Genomic DNA, 22,635 nt, shown 5'->3' on the forward strand with positions numbered 1-22,635 from the left:
GAGCCAGGGATTGGCTGACTTCACAAACGGGACAACCAGCGTCCCGCTCCGAGCGAAGCCGTCTGTGCGGCCGACCGCCGGCCGCTGGGCGGGCCCTGGCGGTTCCTCGCGGATTTCCAGTAGGATGTGAGACCAGCGGCTGAGAGGAACGGCCTGCTACCGACTTCCTCTTGCGGTAGCCCTAGATTTCCGGCCTGACTCTCGTTTCTCTAGCTAGCTGCTGTAACGCGGTCGCCTATTGGTTCGTTCTTCCAAATGCGCCAGGTATTGGCTGGAGCTCAGGACTCGGCGGCCAATTGCGGGGTAGGTCCGTGCGAGAAGGGGCGGGCCCGCCTTCGCGTCGGCAGCCCGGCGACCCGACTCCGGCTTGGAGCCGTAGCCGCCTGAAGGTTGCTCGGGGATGCCTTTTCTGCCACCGCCACTGGGTGGTTCGGTCTCACTCGCGCTGTATCGGAAGGGAAGAGGATTTTGAGGTCAATTCTGAACTTTGGGAAATTCTTAAATTTGGGCTTTTTAGAATAGGATTGCCAACATTTAATTTTGCACTTTCATTTTAAAAGAAAACCCAAGTGTTTAACCATAGCTAATGTTTCTTTTTCTTTTTTTAAATTTCCACTAAAAAAAAAAGAAGTGTAAGGGAGCTTAGACTATAGCACTAGGGTAAAGAAATCGTAAGAAGGAAAGAACAGTCAGTAATCTTAGATTAGTGGATGCTCTTTAAGACAGAAACCTGTAATTAACATTAATTTTCTGGTTTGGATGGAGACAGGCAAGCAGAAGCAGAGCTCCACAGATCTGGAGTTCGTACCCTCAGTTCGGCACTACTAGTTGATGACACAGACAGGCAGAAGAATTTCGTTCCTGGGACTGCCTGTTCTTTTGAAGGCTACGAAAGTCCGTCCCTGTTACATTCAAATAAACGTAGTAACAGCTAGCATTAAGCACTTGCTAGATGACAGACACATGCTAAGTATCAGATGTTTGCCATACTGATCCAACTAACATTTCCCTAAACCTCATGGTACTCACACCTCCACATTTCAGATGAGAATGCCAGTGTGTTAGAAAATCAGGGTGTTGGAAGTTTTCACTGTTTGCACAGACTAACCCAGCTATTAAAAGGTGAAGTGATTTCAAATGCAGCCTATGCTTGTTGTAAAGAGACTGCTCTTCAGATAAGTTTACACATCTGTAAAGTTCCTTTTCTACAGCTCTTAGAGATTGAGGCAAGGCTGAATAATACGATCTGTTATCAGACTTCTCATGTCAGTAGTCAGTGTAACAAAGTTTACCATGTCTTGGCTACTACAAGTCATCTAGAAGTGGTTTGATGTATATAGGAGGGAGTGAGTAGATTATTTGCAAATACGTCATTTTATAGAAAGTTCTTGAGCATCCATGGAATTTGGTGTCCAAAGAAGGTCCCGGGGATAATTCTGGGCACGTTCGGGTCATATCTGTCGTGGTTTGGCTTCAGCAGATGTTGATGCTTCTGCAGGAGTTTACAAATGATATCAGAATCATGAGATTTTGCTTTTGACTACTCAAATATTATTATCAAGATGTGTGTGTCACATGTTATAAAGATACAGGAATGAGGAAAAAAGCACTTTAAAAGAAGGCCTCCTTTGACCCAGTTTTCCTAAAGTGGAAGGGAAGGTCCTCCTGTGGTAATTTCAGTAACCTCATTTAATATGTCCCAGAGTTAACGCCATTGGAACTCGAGCTTCCCTAGGATTCCTCACTCCTTGCAAACCCCGAATCAAGGCAGATGCGAGAGTAGAGCAGAGCCCTTTCCCTTATCTGGCCCGTGGAGTGCAGTGAACAATAATGGAACACACAGTGATCTTTCATGTCAAGCGGGCTTTCAAAGATTCGATATAATCATAATCTAGTTTATGCCAATGTTAGAGGCTGGTGATAAAAAAGGTTTATTTTTAAAAGCTCAAGCTGGGGCATGGTGGTGGCCCACACCTTTAATTCCAGCACTTGAGAGACAGAGGTAGGTGGATCTCTTGAGTTCCAGGCCAGCCTGGTCTACAGAGTGAGTTCCAGGACAGCCAGAGTTACATAGTGAGAAGGAAAAAGGAAAGGCCTCCTTTCTTCAAAACAAACTGAAGTTGAGAAATTATTTCCATCCTATAATCACATAAATCATTGATCACCATGACCAGAGGTTCCTCTATTTTCAGAAAAGCAGCTCAGGGGCTGGGGAGATGGCTTAGTAGGTAAAGAGCTTATTGAGCAAACACGAGAACCTGACTTCCATCCCCGGGCCCTCAGAGAAGACCAGGTGTGGTGGCCTGTGCTTGTAAGCCCAGTGCTGAGGAGGCCCAAGTGGGTCTCTGGGGCTTATGGGCCAGCTCAACCAAATCAGGAAGTGCCAGGTAGAAAGATGAGAGCCCATCTGAAAAGACCTCGCCTCTGCAACCCACCACACACACACACACACACACACACACACACACACACACACACACACCTTCACACACAAAGAAACAATAGACCTTTGGCCTTTGCCATCCTCTCTCTCTCTCTCTCTCTCTCTCTCTCTCTCTCTCTCACACACACACACACACACACACACACCTTCACACACAAAGAAACAATAGACCTTTGGCTTTTGCCAAACATTTTCTCTGTCTCTCTCTCTCTTTCTCTCTCTCTCTCTCTCTCACACACACACACACACACACACACACCCCTTCACACACAGAGAAACAGTGGATATGATCACATTTCAGCTGTCTGAAAACTTATTTGTAATAGATTTCTGTGACCTTATCAATTTTTTTTTGTGTGCGTGCTTGAGCTGGTCAATATAACAGAGATGCAAACACGAAAGGGCACAGCTGGAACATTTGCAAAAAAAAAAAAAAAAACATTTAGGAGTTACCTACTGAATTTTTAGGAGAAAGTAGAGAAGAAGCTTAAAGGTCATAATGAAAACCCTCCTGGGAAAACTTGCTGTGATCTTTGGCGAGATTAAAAATCACATTACTGAAATGTAGCCTGCAGCATTGAACACGTTCAGCCAGCATTGAACTGTTAACGGGTGAAATAAGTGTGGCGAGTCCGGTCCTAATTCTCATATGCCCCACAAAGCGGAATAGCAATGTGTGTCTTCTTTATGGGTGCAAAATGGGAAGGCATCGTGCTATTAAAATGCCTTCTTATTCATCAGTGTTCCTCTTCAATATTGGGGTTCACCGCGCTGGAACTCCGCTGATGAGGGCTGCACCATTTCACGCCATACTCAAAACCATCCTGTACATACTGCTTGGCTGTCATCTTAAACAAGGAAAAGGGAGGTCAAAGAGGCTGAACAGGGGTTGGGGATTTAGCTCAGTGGTAGAGCGCTTGCCTAGCAGGCGCAAGGCCCTGGGTTCGGTCCTCAGCTCCGAAAAAAAGAAAAAAAAAAAAAAAGAGGCTGAACATTTTGCCCAAGGGCCAGAGGCAGGTGTCACAGCCCATCTGGTTCCACTGCCCATTTTGAGAATCCTGACACTATACTGCCTCCCACAGGTGGAGAGTTCATTCCACCTTTGTCCTAACTCCACCCAGTAGACCTGTATCTCAAAACTTGACCTCCCACAAACTGACATACTTTTCATCTTGAGACAATGGTCACTCTGTAGCCCTAGTTTATGATCCTCTTGCCTTGGACTCTAAGTTCTAGGATCATAACAGGTCCCACCACAGTTTGCTCAGGTGACCCTTTTATAAATGCCATCCCCAGCTCTCAGATTTTGTTTCCTTTAGGAGGAGTGAATCGTGAGGGGGGAATCGGGAAATTTTCCTCATCTGGCATAATAGAACCTCTCAGTTTGCAAATGGAGTTCCCATTCTGATCACTGCTACCTCAGCCATTGCAACAGAAACAACCACGAATGACCAAATTAAAACCACCAGGCTAATCCAGGCCACCGGCTGGGTTTTATGCAGCTCAACGTGCTAAGAATGCTTTTCAAAACTATCGTTTTAAGTAGCTGGGAATACCAAACTATAAACCATAGTGTTTTAAGTAGCTGGGAATCGTTTTAAGTAGCTGGGAATACCAAACCATAAACCATAGTGTGTGACGTAGAGATCAAGTTGACCAGTAGTGAATGGCTCGTGAATCATGGACCTGGAGCGATGTGTCAATATATGTCCATCTCTTGTAACAAGGGTACCGCTCTGCAGAGTTGGGAGGCTGTATGTGGAGGTAGGGAGAGGTGAGAGAGAGAGAGAGAGAGAGAGAGAGAGAGAGAGAGAGAGAGAGAGAGAGAGAGTGTGTGTGAGTGTGTGTGTATTTCAAGTTTAGTTCCATTGGTCAGGTTTCCTGGGGCACACCTGTACCCATTCATTTATATATTGCCTTTGGCCGTTTTTACATTACAAGAGTTGAGCAGCTGAGACCTAAGAGGCAAGCCTGCAGTATTTACCCTGTGGGGAGAAGTTTCCTGACTGTTCATTTCATTGCATCTGATGCTGACTAAAGCTCTTGGATGAGAGCGTTGTTTCCAGCGTTAAACTCCCAGAATTCTCTTCCTCTCTTACATTTAGTAGCTGTGAGGCATCTAACATGTGCTTGGTCCTGTTAGCCCCTGTTTATCCATCCACTGGGATAATCTGCCCTGTAGGGATCAGTTTAAGGGTAAATGGGACTAGTAAGGTAATGACTCACTTTGAGTTTGAAATCTGCCTTCCTCTCATGCTTTCCCCTTTAGAACCTGGATGTGCTCTCCTCAGTGGTTGCCCACTTTATTTATGTGAAGGGTGAATGGAAAAAGGAGTGAAAAGAGGGCGCGGCTGCTCCTGAGGGTGGATGGTTTTATTATAGATGTAAGGGAGAATGCAGGCACAGCGAGAGGCGGAGACATCCAGCAGAATCTGGAGTTCGCCCTGTGAGGAGATGGGGGAGGGAGAGAGGGAAACCAGGAGCAAGGGCCAAGAGTAAAATGGGTAAAATGCTGGTGTTGCCAAAATGGCTGGGTCACATAGGCTAAGCAACTGGCGGAGGAGCTGCCCAGCATAGTCCCTGGGCTGGAGAAGTTTAGGGTAGGGGGCGGGAGTGCCATTCACGAGGACTGCTGGGAAAACCTGGTGGCCACAGGCACCTCAGCTGTTTGTCCTGAGTTTGAGACCTAACAGGAGGTACATTTGTCTTCTCAGAAGCCATCTGATTACCCCGCCTTACCTCACAGGGCTCGGTCACTGTGTTCCTTGTTTCAGTTTTGCCGTCGAGCCTGTCCATCTGTCAGAGTTAGTTCCAGGGAAGTTAGCAGTTGCTGATCAGACCTGCATCCTCCACAGTGCAAAGTGAGAAGCTCCTCCTTCAGCACCGCAAGGCAAGAACCCATCAACACCAGGTGCGCTTCCCAGCATCTATTCAAACATCCCTACTACTTCCTAATCCGTATACATTCATTCTTGATGGTGTGTTGCTATTTTAGGTTAACTTCCATGGGATCATTGAGTTCTTGACTAAAACTGTAGTTGAATCATTGTTCTGAAGATTCAGAAAGATTTTCTAGGGCTGGAGAGATGGCCCAGTGGTTAAGAGCATCGACTGCTCTTCCAGAGGTCCTGAGTTCAATTCCCAGCAACCACATGGTGGCTCACAACCATCTATAATGGGATCCGATACCCTCTTCTGGTGTGTCTGAAGACAGCGACAGTGTACTTATATATAATTTTTTAAAAAAAAAGATTTTCTATTCTGTAGGAAAAAAATATTATCATTACTAGCCAAGACATTCCGGAGGGGTGAGAATTCCAAAGACCCAGAGTTGCCCATCTTACAAGACACATGATAAGGCTTTGTTATTTTAGTTAAAAATGTTGAGATTCAACAATGAAACTGCCATCGTATGCTGTGTCTTTCTGGGCATAAACTCTCCACTGTTGCAGCTACAACAATGGACCTTTTAAAAGTCTTTGAACCTTTAAAGTTCTTTGACTCGATTAAGTGTTTATTTTGGACAAATAATTTTTTTTTCTGGGAGCACTTCTGTGAAGGAGTAGTATCGATTACATGGACACAGAAGTTTGGGAACTGAAATAATTCACAGATACAACTGAGTGTGAGACACTTGATGTTCCTCTTTCCTTCCCTGTCACTCTGTAAACAAAAATGTGTTGGTAAGCCTTTCTGCTACATCTCAGTCCTGGAAAGTTTAAAGAATTTCTTTCTTCACCCTCTGGAGTTCAGAATCTCAGCTTATCAGCCACTCCGTCCTCTCCCCTGTGTGGGAGTGGCCGCTGTGTTTCTGAGCTATGTGTCCTTGGAAACTAAAACAGCATCTGTCAGCTAAAGCAACATATGTCAGAACTTAAGGCTGGAGGAGGACTCAAATGGTTCTTGGCCTCTAGGTGCCTTGGCCTAGTTCACTGACAGTTCCTCAGAACAGGTAGAAATGTCACAAATGAGATGAGGGAGGCCCAGAGAGAGGCATGCGGTGTGGTACCAAGGCCGTATTTACTTCCTGACTGATGTAGGGTCTCCGCTTAACCCAAGTCTGCTGTCCCATTTGCCGAACCAAGAGAAAATGTGGCTGTTTTAAAAAGACAAAATGTGGTGCACAGGTTATACAGAAGGAATGGTTACTTCTCTACCTAAGGCCAGGATTTGTGATGGAAAGGAAAAGTTAACATCTGCCTGGTATTCGATTCCTTTGAACTCCAAGTTGGGGTTTAAATGTCCAGTCTTCCTCCTGTGGATGAGGGCCCATCAAATGGTTTCCCTGTGTGTCTAAAGCCACAAGTACTTCCTGGGGCTAGGTTTTGACTTCCATATCTGGAGAGGTATCTGTGAGGGGTTAGATTTTACAGGGGTCCCTAACTGTCTGTCCTACCAGAGTGCTGTCAACCGTCGAGAAATTGAGTTTGGATCTGGAGGGAGCTCAGCTGTGCCTGGAGCCAGCAGCAGCAGAGGTCCACAAGGCAGTGACTGTGAGCTTCCGGGCACTGCGTAGACACCTGGACATTGATGTCTGGGGATTTGACAAGATGCTTGGGGAAAGGTAAGTCTTCTAGACTTGGACCCCCGGGCTGGGGGAAGACACGTGACAGAGTTGCTTTTTCTGGATAGGAGCACAAACTGTATGTGTAAATGTCACCTCTGGAGCCTGAGGCTCAGTGCACAGACTCCTCCTGGAATGTCTCCCCATTGGGCTGACCAGATTCCCCATCTTCTTGCTCTTGCCCTGCTCTGTAGGAAGCTGTCCCCCAGGGCCGGTCCCTGAGGGTGTGATCCGAATCTACAGCATGAGGTTCTGCCCCTACTCGCACAGGACACGCCTGGTCCTCAAGGCCAAAAGCATCAGGTGAGAAACTGAGGCCAAGTGCTCCCTGAGCAGGCAGAGCACCCACCATCTCCAGGGGGGTATTTAAAGTCTCGGGCTCCTAGAAGGGGCCCCTCTTCCCTTTCTTCTGAATGACTCCAATGACTGATTTTTGGGACAGGCTCTCCTGAACTGCTGAGTTCTTTTCCAAATCAGGTTTTCATGAACTCTCAGACTAGGCAGCCTGAGTGATGCCGCTTGGTGAACTGGCTCTCTCCCACTCACTGATTGTTAGGAAGGGCACAGCCCAGCTCACTCAGGCCTCCTAACTGCCCTGACGTAGTCCTACCTCTGACGAGCAGCTTGGATTAACTCTGTTCTATTTACTTCTTCATGTCCAACTCCTTATTCTGTCTCTCTGCCACTTCTTTCCTCTCCCCCGCCCTCTGGCAATCATACCAAAAAAAGGATCTCAAGAGAGTAGGTTCTGCTTCTCGAGGGCTAGAAGGGAGCCTGGCACACAGTAGGTATTCAAAAAGAGTCTCTTGGGCTTGGGGATGTAGCAGAGTTAGGAGTTTCTTGTTCAGCATCCATGAACCACTGATTCACACCCAGCCGTTCAACCATACACTCCCACCATATACATAAAACCAAGTGTGAAGGGCCATCCATCCCTGTGATCTCAGGGCTTGGGAGGTAGAAGCAGGAGGGTCAGAAGTTCAAGACCACTCTTGCTTACATACCAACCTCCAGGTCAGCCGTGGCCACATGAGACCCGGTCTCACACACAGAAAACAAGTGTCATGCTGGCTTCCGGCTCTGGGATTGGGAAGTCGTAGGAGTGACATCAGCGTTTCCGTTCATGTCACTGAGTAGAGAGAGCAATGTGGAGATGTTGTAAATGGTATCGTTGACTCTGCCTCGACGGATAGCTATAACGTGCATTTCTAGATTCTCTCCCTTTGCTCAAATCTGTCTGGCTCTATGGTTACCTGGTCTCTGTTTGCTTTTAGAAAAGCCAGAGCAATACAACGTGTTGCTCATTTGGGGACAGCTTAGGAACTGATGCAAATATTTGTGGGGTTTCTTTGTTTTTGAGACAGAGTCCTAAGTAGCTCAGGCTAGCCACAAACACAGTATGTGTCTGAGGATGATCTTGAACTTCTGGTCCTTCTGATTCTCCCTCCAGAACACTGGGATTACAGCAGAGCATCACTGTGCCCGGCTTATGTGGTGCTGGGGACAGCCAAGGGCTCCCTGGGGCTAGGCAAGCACTTTCCTAACTAAGCTACATGTTCAGCCCCGTAGCTGTCTTTTTCAGAGTGGACTTTCCCAACCTGAACACCACTGACTGACACTTAAGGCCAGGTACTCCTCTGCCTCCGGGGAGAAGGAAAGGGGGTTGTCTTGTGCGTCCCAGCTTCTTTGTCGCACCCCCCACACCCATGTGGAGTATATCCCACTCCAGGGGAGAACCAAAACGTCCCTAGATATGGAGATGCGTTCCTTAGATGGGAAGAGGTGAAGTAATCTATTGAGAATCTCCATTTTGAAGAATGTAGCCTTCATTTCCTTCAGTCCTTCAAAAGCTCCTATCATAGTGACAGGGAGTATGGAGGACTGAAGAGTGACTGCTTGCTAGTGTACTGGACACTGCTGAGGGCTGCACACGGTCAGGGTTTGGATGCTACACTGTTGAGATGGGAATAGTTATCGCCTCCTTACAACTATGGACACTGCGCACAGCCAGGGGAGGGAACCAGCTAATATCTCAGCTTGACCAGACAGCTTCCTGTGCATCTTGTATTAACTGTTAACATTCCCCAATGTCTGTTCCGACCTGTAAGTAACATTTGCATTTTTGTGGTCGTTAATGTTTTGGTTCAGAGATGGGGGTCTCACTGTGGAACATAGACTGTTCTGTAACTTACAACCAAACCCTCCTGCCTCTGTCTGCTGGGTCCTGGGGTTACAGGTCTGAGCCACCAAGCTCTGCTGGATTTGTCCTTTCAGGCCTTATGCCGTCAGTGTGCCCGAGCATTTGAGTCTATGGAGCCTGGCTCTCTTCTTGCTTTAGCTACTCTTTGGTAGATGATGTCAGGCATGGGACTCAATCGCAGGAGAGGATCAAAGAGGTCCTAGGAAAGGCCTAACCCCACTGTAGGGATGAGCACAAGCATGTCACACATTTGACACCAAACTCCAGCGTCAAAGAAACTGTTCTCAGTATGAATGCTGATGTCATAGCTGCTCTCGTTTCAAGGTGAGCATCTGTCTTTGTGCGTCTCACTTCGAGTCTTCTTTTCCCTTTAAGGCATGAAATCATCAACATTAACCTGAAAAACAAGCCTGATTGGTACTATACAAAACACCCTTTTGGCCAGGTTCCTGTCCTGGAGAACAGCCAATGTCAGCTGATCTATGAATCCGTCATTGCGTGTGAGTACCTGGATGACGTCTTCCCAGGAAGGAAGCTGTTTCCATACGACCCATATGAACGAGCTCGCCAGAAGATGTTATTGGAGCTATTCTGTAAGGTACACACAGTTCTGAAGAGCCTCATAGACCTGGTTTTGCTTTGTGTGCGTTTCCCCAACTTCAATCTACTCCAAAATCAATCAATGATCTGGTTTCGGTTTAGCCTTGTGAGCCCCTGAAGAATAAGTCACCCGGGATTAGAGTCAGCAGTGACCACTGACATTAGTAGTGGGAGGCAGAGACTCACGGGGCTAGAAACGGGAGAAACAGCCGTGATTGCTAATCCTTTAAAAGGAGCGTTTCCCAAGCTCCAGGTGTGAAATATTGGAATGGAATTATGCCTGGGGGAAGGCTGCCTTGTCAGCAGGGCAAGAATGACAGCAATTTAGGAAGCATGAATAATGAAAGTTGTTGATAATGAGAGAAACAGTGACAGAAGCATTAAGACCTTTGAAAATAAATAGAAATTCAGTCCGGGGCTGTGGAGATGACTTGAGTGGCACACGGGCTGGAGGACCCGGTTTGGGATCCTCAGCATAACGTGAAAAGCAAGCTGGCAGTGCCTGCCGGCAATCCTGGTGCCGGGAAGGTGCAGGAGGAGACTTGGGACTTGCTGTCCATCTAGTCTGCCTGAATCTGCAAGCTCCAAGTTCACTGAGTTCTGTCTCAAAAAATAAGGCATTTGCCACCAAGCCTGATGACCCGAGTTTGATCTCCTGGACGCGTGCGGTGGAAGGAAAGAACTGACAGCTGAGAGGTGTCCTCAGACCTCCACGTGCACTTAGTGGCATTCACGCCATGCTTGCACACACACACACACACACACACACACACACACACACACACACACACTCATGTGCTCAGCTTAATGTTGTCAAGAGCTGACATACAGTGAGAAGTCAGGATGTTCCAGAGTTTCTCTGACTATTGATCCCCTTCTTGACTTGGAGGTGGGCATTGTTCCTGGTTCAGTTTTTCACATAGGAACACCGTAGCTTAAAGTGCCCCACCTAACAAGAGTTATCACAGCACGGGCTTATCTGAGCGAGCAGAGGCAGGGAGAACCCTGCTGGAGCCCTTGGCTCCTGGGCTGCGTGCGTCTTGGGACAATTGGCTAGAACAGCTGCTATGAGAACCAGCACAGATTCCCCAGAGCCTCTCACCAAGGACAGGGACCTCTGCATTGGCCGAGTTCTCCTGGGCTGGAGTTGGGAAGCTTCATCGCATTTCGGACAGAGTGGGAGCAGTTCTCACAAACATCTCGACTAAGAATCTGTCTTCTCACTAGGTCCCACAGTTAAGCAAGGAATGTCTGGTAGCGCTGAGATGTGGGAGAGACTGTACGGATCTGAAGGTTGCCCTGCGTCAGGAGTTGTGCAATCTGGAAGAGGTAAAGGGGCGTCTGTCCCGTCAGAGGCAGTGGGCCGAGCTCTGTGGTGTCTCTAACCTAGTCACCTGGCACTGCGTGCTTGCAGACCCTCTGCTAAGCCTCGATGTGGTCCCTTTCTAGTCATCCACCTGTGACCCGCGGATGCCTGCATCCCTGACCTGCTCTGAAATGGTTCTTGACAAGTTGTCCAGGATGAGCAATGACTTTGCCCTTTCCTGGTATCTTGGCATTCCCTAAGTATTTCTGCAGGACTTCTGCCGATGAGGCTGAGGCATTGGGAGGAGACTTGCCTAATGACGGTTTACTCTCTCACATTACAAAGCCAGGGGGAGGCGGTCCAGGACTGTTTCCATGCTTCCTCATGAAGCTAGCAGGGACCGAGGCTCATCCTTCTGTCTGTCACATTTAGTGCAAGGTTTATCCTTCATCACACAATGGCAACTGGGCCATCATCTTCCACTCACACTCTAGCAAAGAGAGCGGAAAAGTGGCGTGTCTGGATCCTCTGAAAGGACTCACCCAGAAACCCAGTGGCCATGACCCTTGGCAACTGGAGGCTGGGGGGGGGGTTATCTTTTAGTTGGGATATCCTGGATGCAATCGATGTTGTGCATTTTAGAAAAGGAAGGTAGGTGTGCGTGGACAAGGAGCCATCATTGCTGGCAGCATCTTCTGTGCAGGACAATCATGGAGCCCGTTTCTACCCACCCATCCTGAGGTCATCTGTGGGGCTGTGACTTCCTTTACCTCTGCTCTACAAACCGATGAATTCTTTTCATGAGTGAGGGTGCTCCCTCATATAGCCAGAAAAAAAACTGTCTTCATTCCTCCCAGAGAAGCCTAGCTATTCCTATTCTCCCATTTGACCTCATCAGCTGGAAGCAGATAAAATCCACACACGCTCCATTTCCTGTCTTGGAGATGTACAGTAGCAGTGTTTTTGCAAGATGACTAGTAAGAAATACTAACTTTTGTCTTGAGGCCGCAGACTGCCAGGACCCCACCCCGAGACGCAGTGGACGATACGGTCTTGATTTAAGATGCAGCTTTGCTGGATTCTAGGCTCTTGGGCAGCAAGATGGACCCTGGGGATGGACCCATAACTGCTTCCCCTACACCAACACTTCCATTAATCACAGTTGAAGGAGACATCTAATAAGAGAGTCTTTAGCCCAGGAAGGTCAAGTGCTGTCTTAAAAGAAGTTGAAACCTTTCTCAATACAGAATTTTTAATGTCTTTATATTTAGTGGTTGTTGTTGTTGTTGTTGTTGTTGGTGGTGGTGTGTGTGTGTGTGTGTGTGTGTGTGTGTGTGTGTGTGTGTGTGTTGTTTTTGAAATGGAGCCTCACTATGTAGTTCTTGAACTCACAGAGACCTGCCCGTTTTTTGCCTTTCAAGTGCTGGCACTGAAAGCGCGTGCCACCACAGGCAGCTACGGTCTTTTTTTTTTTTTTTTAAAGCTCGTGTGAACCAATCCCATCCTGCCTGGCTCCTTCCTCACAGACTCGTGAGCTCTGGGTCACATTAAGGAGCCGAAAACAAAACACTGAATTCAGAAAATGCACCGGAAGTGCGTTGTGGCTGTCCTTGCCGCTCTTCTTCTACACGAATCTACGAAGTTGGGGTGCAGGTGTGCATCTCCTGGGCTGCGTGCGTCTCGGGACAATTAAGCTAGCATTCCGTGCCGCACTCTGAGATGCCAGGGTGCTGTGTGTACACTGGCTCACAGAGCTGCGCATGCAGCGCCCTTCTGAGGCCAACAGTACCAGTACTTGGTATCTCACAAGGGCTGCTCGATAGGAATGCAAACCTTAGACGCCCAGAAGGCTCGATGATAAGGTGGGGGACCAACTGTTGAGCCTATTTTGAACCAGGGTGTGTTTAGTGCTAATCTGGAGACACTGGGGAGAGGGAGCTGGTGTGAGAGAGCAGAGAATCCGGGGTACAGGGCAGACCACAGTCAGAAGGCTTTTTGCCTGTGCCAAGGAATTTCCTCTTGATCCTGAAGTTGTGAGGAGTAACTGCAGACTATGAGGCAGGAGAGTGCTTTTTTTTTCTTTCCTGCTTTGCTCACTGGGGGACACCAGGACCTCAGTAATAGGGTTGGAGAGGGGACTTGATTGGAGAGGTTTCAAGAGACCAAGATAAGGTGAACTTTGATGGAGGTACTGTCCAGATTGATGTTGAAATTTGTCTCCAGTAAACAGGATGCTACTGGGACTCGGAGAGAAGCTCCAGTTTGCTCTGTTTGTGGTGTTTTGGGACAGATGTGAGAGACAGAGCTCAGGAGAGTGATAGGTAGGCTGCACTAGGCCTTGTGATGGTTTCCTGGCTAGCAGGGTTAACTAGAAGAGATTGGGTGGTTATCGTGACACTCACTGGAAAACAAATGAAAAAGACAGAACAAACTCCATTTGTAACAGGAGCTGATGGTGGACGCCCTCTCAGCAAACCTGGGTGTGGTCTCCGAACTCCGCTGAGACAGTTGAACTTTCTGTGGTTGGACAGCCTTGGCTGTGGTGGCTGCAGCTCAGGCCACTTCAGGCCAGCGAGGGTGCAGCATTGTTTCAATGGGTCAGGAAGGGGGTTTTTGTCCCACAGTGTTAGCAAGAGCATTAGCTGCAGCATACAGGATGTCAGCACTGAGACAGCCAGTGGACATGAGCGATACTAACCGTTCCTCCAAATGTCAAGAGACATAAGTCCTAAGTGTAGATGTAAGGAGATCCTAGTGAAATTAAACCTCACTAGAATAATTCTGACAGAAACGCCCCTTAATCTGCATTAACATTTTCCTGTTTTTTTTTCTGTTTGTTTTGTTGTTTGTTTGTTTTTGAGATGGAGCCCCACTATGTAGCCCTGGCTATTCTGGAACTCACTATATAGACTCAGCTGGCCTTGAGCTCATAGAGATCTGCCTGCCTTTGCCACTTGAGTGCTAGGATTAAAGGCCTGGATCACCTCACCCTTCAATCAAGTGGGTTTTACAAGCAGGATTTTGTGTGGGCTGAAAAGCTATTAAACACACATGATATTTCTGAGGGACAAATAATCCGATATTGTGTGTGTGTGTATGTGTGTGTGTGTGTGTGTGTGTGTGTGTGTCTGCTGTGTGTGTGTATGCGCGTGCGCCTGTGTTCATGTATGGGGGTTTAGGTGGGCTTGTGCCACAGTGGCTACATGAAGGTCAGAGGACAGTCTCAGGTATTTGCTGGAAACAGAGTTCTTAGTTTTTACTGCTACGAACAGACACCATGACCAAGGCAAGTCTTAAAATGACAACATTTAACTGGAGCTGGCTTACAGGTTCAGTCCTTTATCATTGTGGTGGGAACATGGCAGCATCCAGGCAGGCATGGTGCAGGAAGTGCTGAGATTCTACATCGGCTGAAGGCTGCTAGCAGAAGACTGGCTCTCAGGCAGCTAGGATGAGGGTCTTAAGCCCATGCCCACAGTGACACACCTGCTGTAACAAGACCACACCCCCCTAATCGTGACAGTCCCTGGGCCAGCATATACAAATCACCACGCAGAGCCTGCCCTCTGCTGTCCTCTGCTTTGTGCACCCGGTCTCCCACCGTACCACAGTAGCACCATGGCACCGACACACGCCACACTGAGCTTTGCCCGTCCCGGGATTTGGATCTCAGGTTCTCATGCTTGTCCACTGATCCATCTCTCAGCCCAAGGTCAAGATTTTAATGCAAAATATGGCATGCCTAGCAAGATACTCCATTTGCATTTTGTGACCGTGAACTCCAGATGATCTTCCTCTTTCGAAATATGACGCGTGTGCTCTTTTTATTCAAAATGATCTTTAAAAAGTCCAGTTTCCTGGGTGTGTTGGTCTTGGCCCGAAATTCAGCATGTAGAGGACAAGGGTAAGAGTGTCAGAAGCCTGGGCTAGCCTGGGGTGCATAGTAAAATGCAGTCTTGGAAAACAGCAGCAACCATGAAACTTTTAAAAATATTAAGAATTCACTTAAGGCTATATAAATAACATAAATAAAATCTTCTGCTTTGATGATCAGACCAACAGCCTGCTGTCCTGTCTGCCTGCCTTGAACGTGGGCATGCGCTCCATGCTGTCGGGATGCTGTAAACTAAGCTCACATTGAACCTGCCTCTGAGGTTCAAACCCAGCTATTCTTGAGTCATTAGTCTAAGATGTTCACCCTGTCTCGTTTTCTTCTGTGTGGGCTTGACTTTACCACTTCAGCACCACACTCTGCTGTGCTCTGGCTTTCTTGTCCTTGTGGATTCCAGCATGGCAGGGCCTCTCAAGGCTGCTTTGCTACCAGCGACTTATTCAGAACATTTTCACGGTGCTCGTTAAACCCTGCCCTGTGTAGCACCGCAGCTTGCTGGATTGGCCGGATTCTTTTCTGATGCTTTGGGTTTTCCCTCGAGGCCTGTGATCTAACCATTAGGCATCAGCTCTGCGCTCTGGCTTTGCTTGGTCCCTGTCCAGCTGTTACCAGTCTTGACTGAAAGAGGCCAGAAGCAGCAGGAGGGAACCACGGCCACAGGGCACTTCATGGCTCAGCCTCTTGATGTCTGTTGGCCTGCTTTGTATTCCTGTCCTCTGCAGTCTCATGCAGAGTTTCCCACAGGGCCCAATCGCAAGCCTTGTGTGCACTGTTTGCCCGAGGGTCGTATCCTTGTATCCACTTGGTAATGTGTGTGTGCCATTCAGGAGCTCCTGTGGCTTACAGGGTTTAAATTTCACCCATCATCTTAACATTTCTCCTCCCTCCCTTCCCTCCCTCCCTCCCTTGTTACCTCCCTCCTTCCCTTCTCTTTCCATCTTTTTTCCTCCCTCCCTTCCTACTTGTTTTTCAGACAGGGTCTCACCCTGTAGCCCAGGCTGACTGCAGACTCTTCATCCTCTTGTCTCAGTGTCTCTAGTTCTGGGGTTAAAGGCATGCTCCACTACGCTCAGCCGCAATGTTAGTGTTTAATTTGTCTTTTCTTCTTTACAAACAAAAAGACGTTTTAGCCCAACAGTTTGTGCTGCTCGGTTAAGTTTACTGTTTAAGGAAAGTTGTCTTGGGGGCTGGGGATTTAGCTCAGTGGTAGAGCGCTTACCTAGGAAGCGCAAGGCCCTGGGTTCGGTCCCCAGCTCCAGAAAAAAAAGAACCAAAAAAAAAAAAAAAAAAAAGGAAAGTTGTCTTAAGATCTTGTCTATCAAGTTTGTGGAGTTCCATTTAAAGAATCTCTCATATTTAAAGGAAATTCGACTATCTTCTAAACACATTTGGTTTTCGTTTGAACTTTTGATCCAGTTTATCTCTCTTGAGATGTGGAGGTGTGACGTCTGTAAATATGGAGGAGCGGTATCTCCTGCAGAGCCTCTCCTGTTGCTCTCAGGCACAGGGAGCCCTCTGCCTCCTCAGAGATCGAGGGGCACTCACTTGGGTTTGTGTCCGCCACACATTGATTGCTTTACGAGAATCTGGTTAGGTTATTTCCTAGCTTCTACAAAATATATTTCGATTAAGAGAACTGAGCTCATTAAAAGGATTGCAGCTGAGGATTTCCAGAGTCCCATCAATCCCTAAATGGTGGCGAGCTGCACTCTGTCCTCACAGAGCAGCTCGGTCCTAAGTGATAACCAGGCGGAGGGGGAGGGGCGGGTCCTACGGAGACCACTGCTCAGCCTCTCGCCACACAGCTCCTTGCAGGAGATCTCGTGACAGCATGAGCTCAGGCCTGGCTGTCCTGTTTCTGTGTGGCAAGGGCCTGGAATTTACAATCTTGAACCCTCCTCTTATGTTCTTACCAACTCCAAAGACCTCTGTCCCAGACTCAAGTCCCCTACTCCTGACTCTGGATATGGGCTTGACTCTACTGCTTCTGTCCTGGAGAGTGCCTTCGCACATTAGCAGAAGTGTGTGTGTGTGTGTGTGTGTGTGTGTGTGTGTGTGTGTGTGTCTAACTTCCAACTCTTGGGAATTCTTCCCCTCTTCCGTTAAGTACAGAGCGTCCATCAGGAGGCAGCGCTGCTTGAGGACCGAGACCAAGGATTTCCTGGTGCTGGGCTGTAATGATGTCAGTGTAAGGCAGGTGGCTGTTGCAAGGGTGGAAGCTCTTAGACTGGGCTTTTTAGAATGGTTGATTTAAAGAAGTCTAGATTAGCTTTTAAAAATCACTCTTGTGTTATCAAAATAGGGGTGGTGTGTGGCTCGAGAATTAGATCCCCCCAGTTCTGTGACAATTCTTTCTCAAAAGCCCCACAGGTTTCTTTTTTCCCCTTTGAGGGAAAGGAGCCTTGGCCACTGTTCCATACCATTGATGGCCACCAGGGGGAGCCCCACACACTTCTTCCACGTGTGTTCCCTGCTGATATTCTTCTTGACCACGCTAGAGGGAGCCCTAGCGTGAGCTGAAGGGTTCCGTGGGTAGGCGTCCTCTCCACATCAAACGGTCCTCCTCTGTTGCTGTCACTCACTAGGTACTCCCTTCACACCTCCAGTCTTCCTTGTCAGTGGCCGGGGAAGACAGAACGCATTTTTTATCACCGTTTTTAAAATTTTTACTCATTTATATTTCTATTCATTATTGTGTGTATGTATAATGTGTGTGTGTGTGTGTGTGTGTGTGTGTGAGTGTGTGTGTATGTATAATGGGTGTGTGTGAGAGTGTGTGTGTGAGAGAGAGAGAATGTGTGTGTGAGTGTGTGTGTATGTATAATGGGTGTGTGTGTGAGAGTGTGCGTGTGTGAGAATGTGTGTGTATGTATAATGGGTGTGTGTGTGAGTGTATGTGAGTGTGTGTGTGTATGTATAATGGGTGTGTGTGTATGTATAATGGGTGTATGTGTGTGTGAGTGTGTGTGTATGTATAATGGGTGTGTGTGTGAGAGTGTGTGTGTGAGAATGTGTGTGTGTATGTATAATGGGTATGTGTGTGTTTGTGTGTATGTATAGTGTGTGTGTGTGTGAGAATGTGTGTGTATGTATAATGGGTGTGTGTGAGTGTATGTGAGTGTGTGTGTATGTATAATGGGTGTGTGTGTATGTATAATGGGTGTGTGTGTGAGTGTGTGTATGTATAATGGGTGTGTGTGTGTGTGTGTGTGTGTGTGTGAAAGCAGGCAGCTGTGATGATCAGAGGATAGCCTTGGGTGCTGATCTCACCTCCACCTTGTTTGAGGCAAGGGTCTCTGTTTGCTTTCCTCTGCCTTAGTCAGGTTGTCTTCCCACAAGCTTCTCCAGATTCCTCAGCCTATGTCTGCACAGTAGTGCAGGGATCACCGATGTCCTATCTGGCTTGAGCTATTTTTTCACGGGTTTTTAGGATTTGAAGTTAGGTCCTCACACTCGGGCGGCAGGCACATCTGCACGCTGCTGATCCGTCTCTGTCACCTTAGATTATGTTAAAGTTGATTCTTTTGAGTGCTGCAAACACCAAATACCCCTTTGCAGGCTCTCCCGGTCTCAGTGTCTGGGGTTCAAAGAGTGGAGTAGCATTGTGTTTCTGAGGTACCACATTTACACACAAGGGAGCTCCTATGGAAGATCCTAGGGACAGCTGCAGGTCTCCAGGGAGGCCAGGCCAGGTCTAGTGTCACAAGGAGGAAGCTGTAAAGGAATCTGTGGGGAGGCCGGTCTCCAGCGCAGGAGAATGAGGCTTGCCTATACACCGTCCCCTCTCCATGCTGTGACCAAGTGTGTGACGAGGAGCAGCTTAGGAGGAAGGGATTATTTTGGCTTATGATTTAAGGTTCCTGTCAATCACGGCAAGCAAGGCCTAGTGGCAGAAGTGTCACGGTGGAAGTGGCACGTAAGGCTGCTCGCACACCTCTGTGAGTGACAGGAAGAAGGACCAGCTGCCGAGAGCGTGGATGGCCTCAGCGGGTTTGGCAGTTGAGCGCCTCCCACTTTGTTCTTCCCTTCTGTCTTAGTGACTTTTCTGCTGCTGTGATAAAACACCGTGACCAAGGCAACTTGGGAGATTTTGGAATATGCTTGGCGTTTGTTGCTGTTTCTACTCAGTGAAGTCTGCCTTGAGCGTTTGAAATAGGATCTCTCAGTGGCTCGGGACTCAGAGTTGGACTCTGTCAGGGACTCCGAGGCTCCACCTGTCTGAACATCCTAAGCTCTTGGGGAAGCCAGTGAGGCAGCCCTTCTCCACGGGCTCCTTACATTCGTGTGGCCAGCCCTTTACTGACTTAGCCGTTTCACCAGTTCCGAATGTACTGTTTGACTCTTTCATCTAAGATGGAGATCTCAGCCTAGGCTTCTTTCCACAGTCACCTGGCCTAGCAGCCTCTGCCAGCAGAGGGGGAAGTGCTGAGCTGGCTGCCTGCTGTGTAGGTCCAGTGAGCAGTGCACTTAGCTGGGAGCTTGGCGCCCTGGGGCTCTCTCAGGGCAGTTCAGCAGTAACTATTTTTGTGTTGGAAACTGCAGGCCTTTCATGGCTCTCTGGTCATGGTCAGTCAAAAGTCTGATTGCCTTAGAGTCCACCTGTGTGGTCCCATTTGTCCCATTCGAGAAAGACTGAGTTTTGTGTTATTGTAGAACGTTAGTGATGCTGAGTGTCAGGAGCTTGAAGGATTGGAATAAAAGAGGAAAGTATGGTAAAGGCAGCCGAGGACGCAGGGAAACCCACTGAACAGCATTGTCCCGTCTAGACCTAGCCCTGAAGCCACTGAGAAGGCAGAAGAAAGACCAATGGGGTCTGCAGCATCCCTGAAGTACAGAGTAGGCAGGAGATGAGGTCACGACTCCAGCAAGTGGGGTTTCTAACTGCTGGTATTTAGCCTCTGGCTCACATTTTCATGTCTCTGGGGAATGGGCAGGTGTTGGCTCGAGGCAGGGCATCCTTGCTCCAAGCTCGTCTGCTCTGGAGACAGCCTAGGACTTGGAGGAGTCTGGTTTAGACTAAGGGGAGGACTAGGCCACCTCTTCCTGAATTGCTCTTCCCAACTTGTCCAGTCAGTGAGCCGTGTTTTCTGTTGGGCGTTGAGGAGAGGCAGAGAGCAGGATGTGGTCAGGACATCGTGGGGAGGGAAGAAGTGGTCTCTTGGAAATAGGCAGGCAAGCTAGCTCTCCTTCCTTGTAATTAATATGATATTTATATTTGGCATCTGTGACACATGTCAGCAAACACATAAACTCACTGGCTGTTGTTCTGTGTATATTTCTAGATTCTTGAATATCAGAACACTACCTTCTTCGGTGGAGACTCTATATCCATGATTGATTACCTCGTCTGGCCCTGGTTTGAGCGACTGGATGTATATGGACTGGCTGAGTAAGACATCTGACTATGTGATTGCAAATTGAATGAGTGCCAATTGTCAAGAAGCTCTGGGTCCCACTGACTCCCCTGTGGACTGTCTTGGGATGTTTGTGAAACAAAACTCAGGGCTCCATACTGCTCAGGCATGCTTCCGTGTCCAAATGCATATATTACCTACATGTCTATGGCTAAGGCTCAGTGTGCAAAGCCCCCCAACCCCCATTGCTTCAGAGCCCACCGTCCCCCATGTATTCACAGACACGCAAAATAATCTAGTTCCCTCCATCGCCACACACATGGTCCTGCTGAGTCACGGGGCACATGCCACGCAGCCGAATCCCCTCTCATGTCCTCCCAAGTAGAAACGCCCTTTGAAAACCAGGTTTCAAAAGCAGCGCATGCATTACTCTTCATATAAACAAAGTAGCAAGCACGTATCACACAGGTGTCACACTTTAAAAGCTTTGTTTTAAAACTTTGTTACCTCAGAGCCAGGCCTGTGTAGTGTTGCTGATGCAGATTCCAGCCAGCCATGCCACAGGTACCTGACATCTCTAGGATTTGCAAAGTAGTTCTTTAGATCAGACATAAGACTAGGTGGTGAGATACACAGGTAACTCATAAACCCATCTCCTTCCAAGGCAGCGTGGAGATCCTGAGATTAGTAAGACCCTACCAAGTGTCCTGGCCTCCATCCCACCAGTTGTCTTACCTTAGCATGTTGTCTCTCAGACCCTAGCCCTGAATTCCCTTGTTCATGTTTGAAAAGGCCAGGGTTTCAGGGGTTCACGCTTGTCTTAAATTTATTTTTAAAGTGTTTAGGAAGCTACTCTCTTTTTCAAAGCCCTAAAAGTAAAATCTGCAAATGGCCTAAGACGGTTTACTAGAGAGGCTGTCAGTCAGTCAGTCATGAAATGAAGAGGCTTGATTCCCCTGCCTCAGTTCACAAGTGTTCCGCCACTTTCACAGAAGCCACTGTGACAGTGTCAACAGTTGGACACACCGGTCCAAGTAAGCCTTGTCCTCAGTGAAGATCAGGTTTACTGCATAATAACTAAGCTTATCATATTTCCCAAAGAAACCCAGATTTTTGTTTCTTTATAATCTACAGAGTGAATAGTGTCCCCTTTCCCAACCTTGTCCTTTCCCTGTCTTGCAGCTGTGTGAATCACACCCCAATGCTGCGGCTCTGGATATCCTCCATGAAGCAGGACCCCGCAGTGTGCGCTCTGCACATTGATAAGAACATTTTCCTGGGCTTCTTGAATCTCTATTTCCAAAACAACCCTTGTGCCTTTGATTTTGGGCTGTGTGGCCCAATCGTACGGTAATCCAGTCATTGCCCAGGATTCTCCTCATATCTGATTCTGCATCACGGGTCATCTTGGAGTCAGTGTATTTGTTTTTTTGTTTTTTTTTTGCTTTTTTGTTTTTTTGAGGTCCCTAATAAACATGGACGTGTAAAATATAGTCAAATTATCATGTGTCTGACTCCTGCAGCCCGCAGCTTCTAATGATTCCCTAGAAAGTGTCCAGCACAGAAGCACAAGTGCATTTTGGGAGCTAGAGTGACCCCTGGATGCCTGGCCTCTGGCTCGTTTGATTACTGGTTCCAGTGCCGGTGTTACCAGCCTCAATTGACAGACGTTTAGATTGGAACTCTCCAAAAACTTCTCTGGTGAGAAGAGACCTTGAGACGATGGGGAAAGAAGGAGGAGAAAGAAGAGGAGGAGATGAGGAAGGAAGGAAGGAAGGAAGGAAGGAAGGAAGGAAAGGAAGACAGACAGACAGACAGACAGACCCCACCACACACATTCTATGATTAAATACGTTCTTTCAGCAACGAAACTCTGCTGGCCACATGGGAAGGCGGGTGTATCATTCCTGTTCAAACTTTGGCCATGAGCCTGGGAGACACCCAAGGGTCTCGTGACTGGAAAGAATTCTAGAGCAGGAAATGAAACACCCGTTTATCACCCTAGACTAACTACGTCAGGATCTCACTGGTGTTGCCGGAGCTCAGGATGTCTCACGAAATGTTGTATTAACCAGCATCCTGTCTCGAAAACACCCTCCCCTCTAATCCCTCTCACGAGCAAAGGTCACTGCTGGATACACGTCACACAGCAGCTGCTTCCAACAGATGCCTCTGGTTGCTTGGTGGGTACCAAATCCTGGAGCACGGGAGGATAACTGATGGAGACACGGGTCCTGCCCCATGGAGATCTTTCTTCTCTGCACCAGCTTGGCCCG

The 22,635-nt window shown here is 47.9% G+C and overlaps 1 protein-coding gene across 4 annotated transcripts; it reads left to right on the plus strand.

Annotated features, from left to right (window-relative positions):
* Window positions 1-73: 73 nt before the first annotated feature.
* On the plus strand, window positions 74-21,852 carry Gsto2 (glutathione S-transferase omega 2). 4 transcript variants are annotated; one of them, NM_001012071.1, is made up of 8 exons: window positions 74-303; window positions 5,218-5,354; window positions 6,843-7,007; window positions 7,202-7,310; window positions 9,583-9,805; window positions 11,035-11,136; window positions 20,288-20,394; window positions 21,542-21,852. In NM_001012071.1, exons 3-8 carry the CDS (start codon window positions 6,974-6,976, stop codon window positions 21,711-21,713), a joined length of 747 nt encoding a protein of 248 aa, NP_001012071.1. In that variant the 5' UTR covers window positions 74-303; window positions 5,218-5,354; window positions 6,843-6,973; the 3' UTR covers window positions 21,714-21,852. The 4 variants fall into 4 exon arrangements, with proteins under 4 accessions (NP_001012071.1, XP_006231654.1, XP_006231652.1 ...); XM_006231592.3 differs by having other exon boundaries at window positions 125-264; XM_006231590.4 differs by lacking the exon at window positions 74-303 and adding an exon at window positions 311-473 and having other exon boundaries at window positions 5,190-5,354.
* The last annotated feature ends 783 nt before the right edge of the window (window positions 21,853-22,635 follow it).

This window comes from Rattus norvegicus, chromosome 1 (genome assembly GCF_036323735.1).
Source record: "Rattus norvegicus strain BN/NHsdMcwi chromosome 1, GRCr8, whole genome shotgun sequence".
NCBI lineage: Eukaryota > Metazoa > Chordata > Mammalia > Rodentia > Muridae > Rattus > Rattus norvegicus.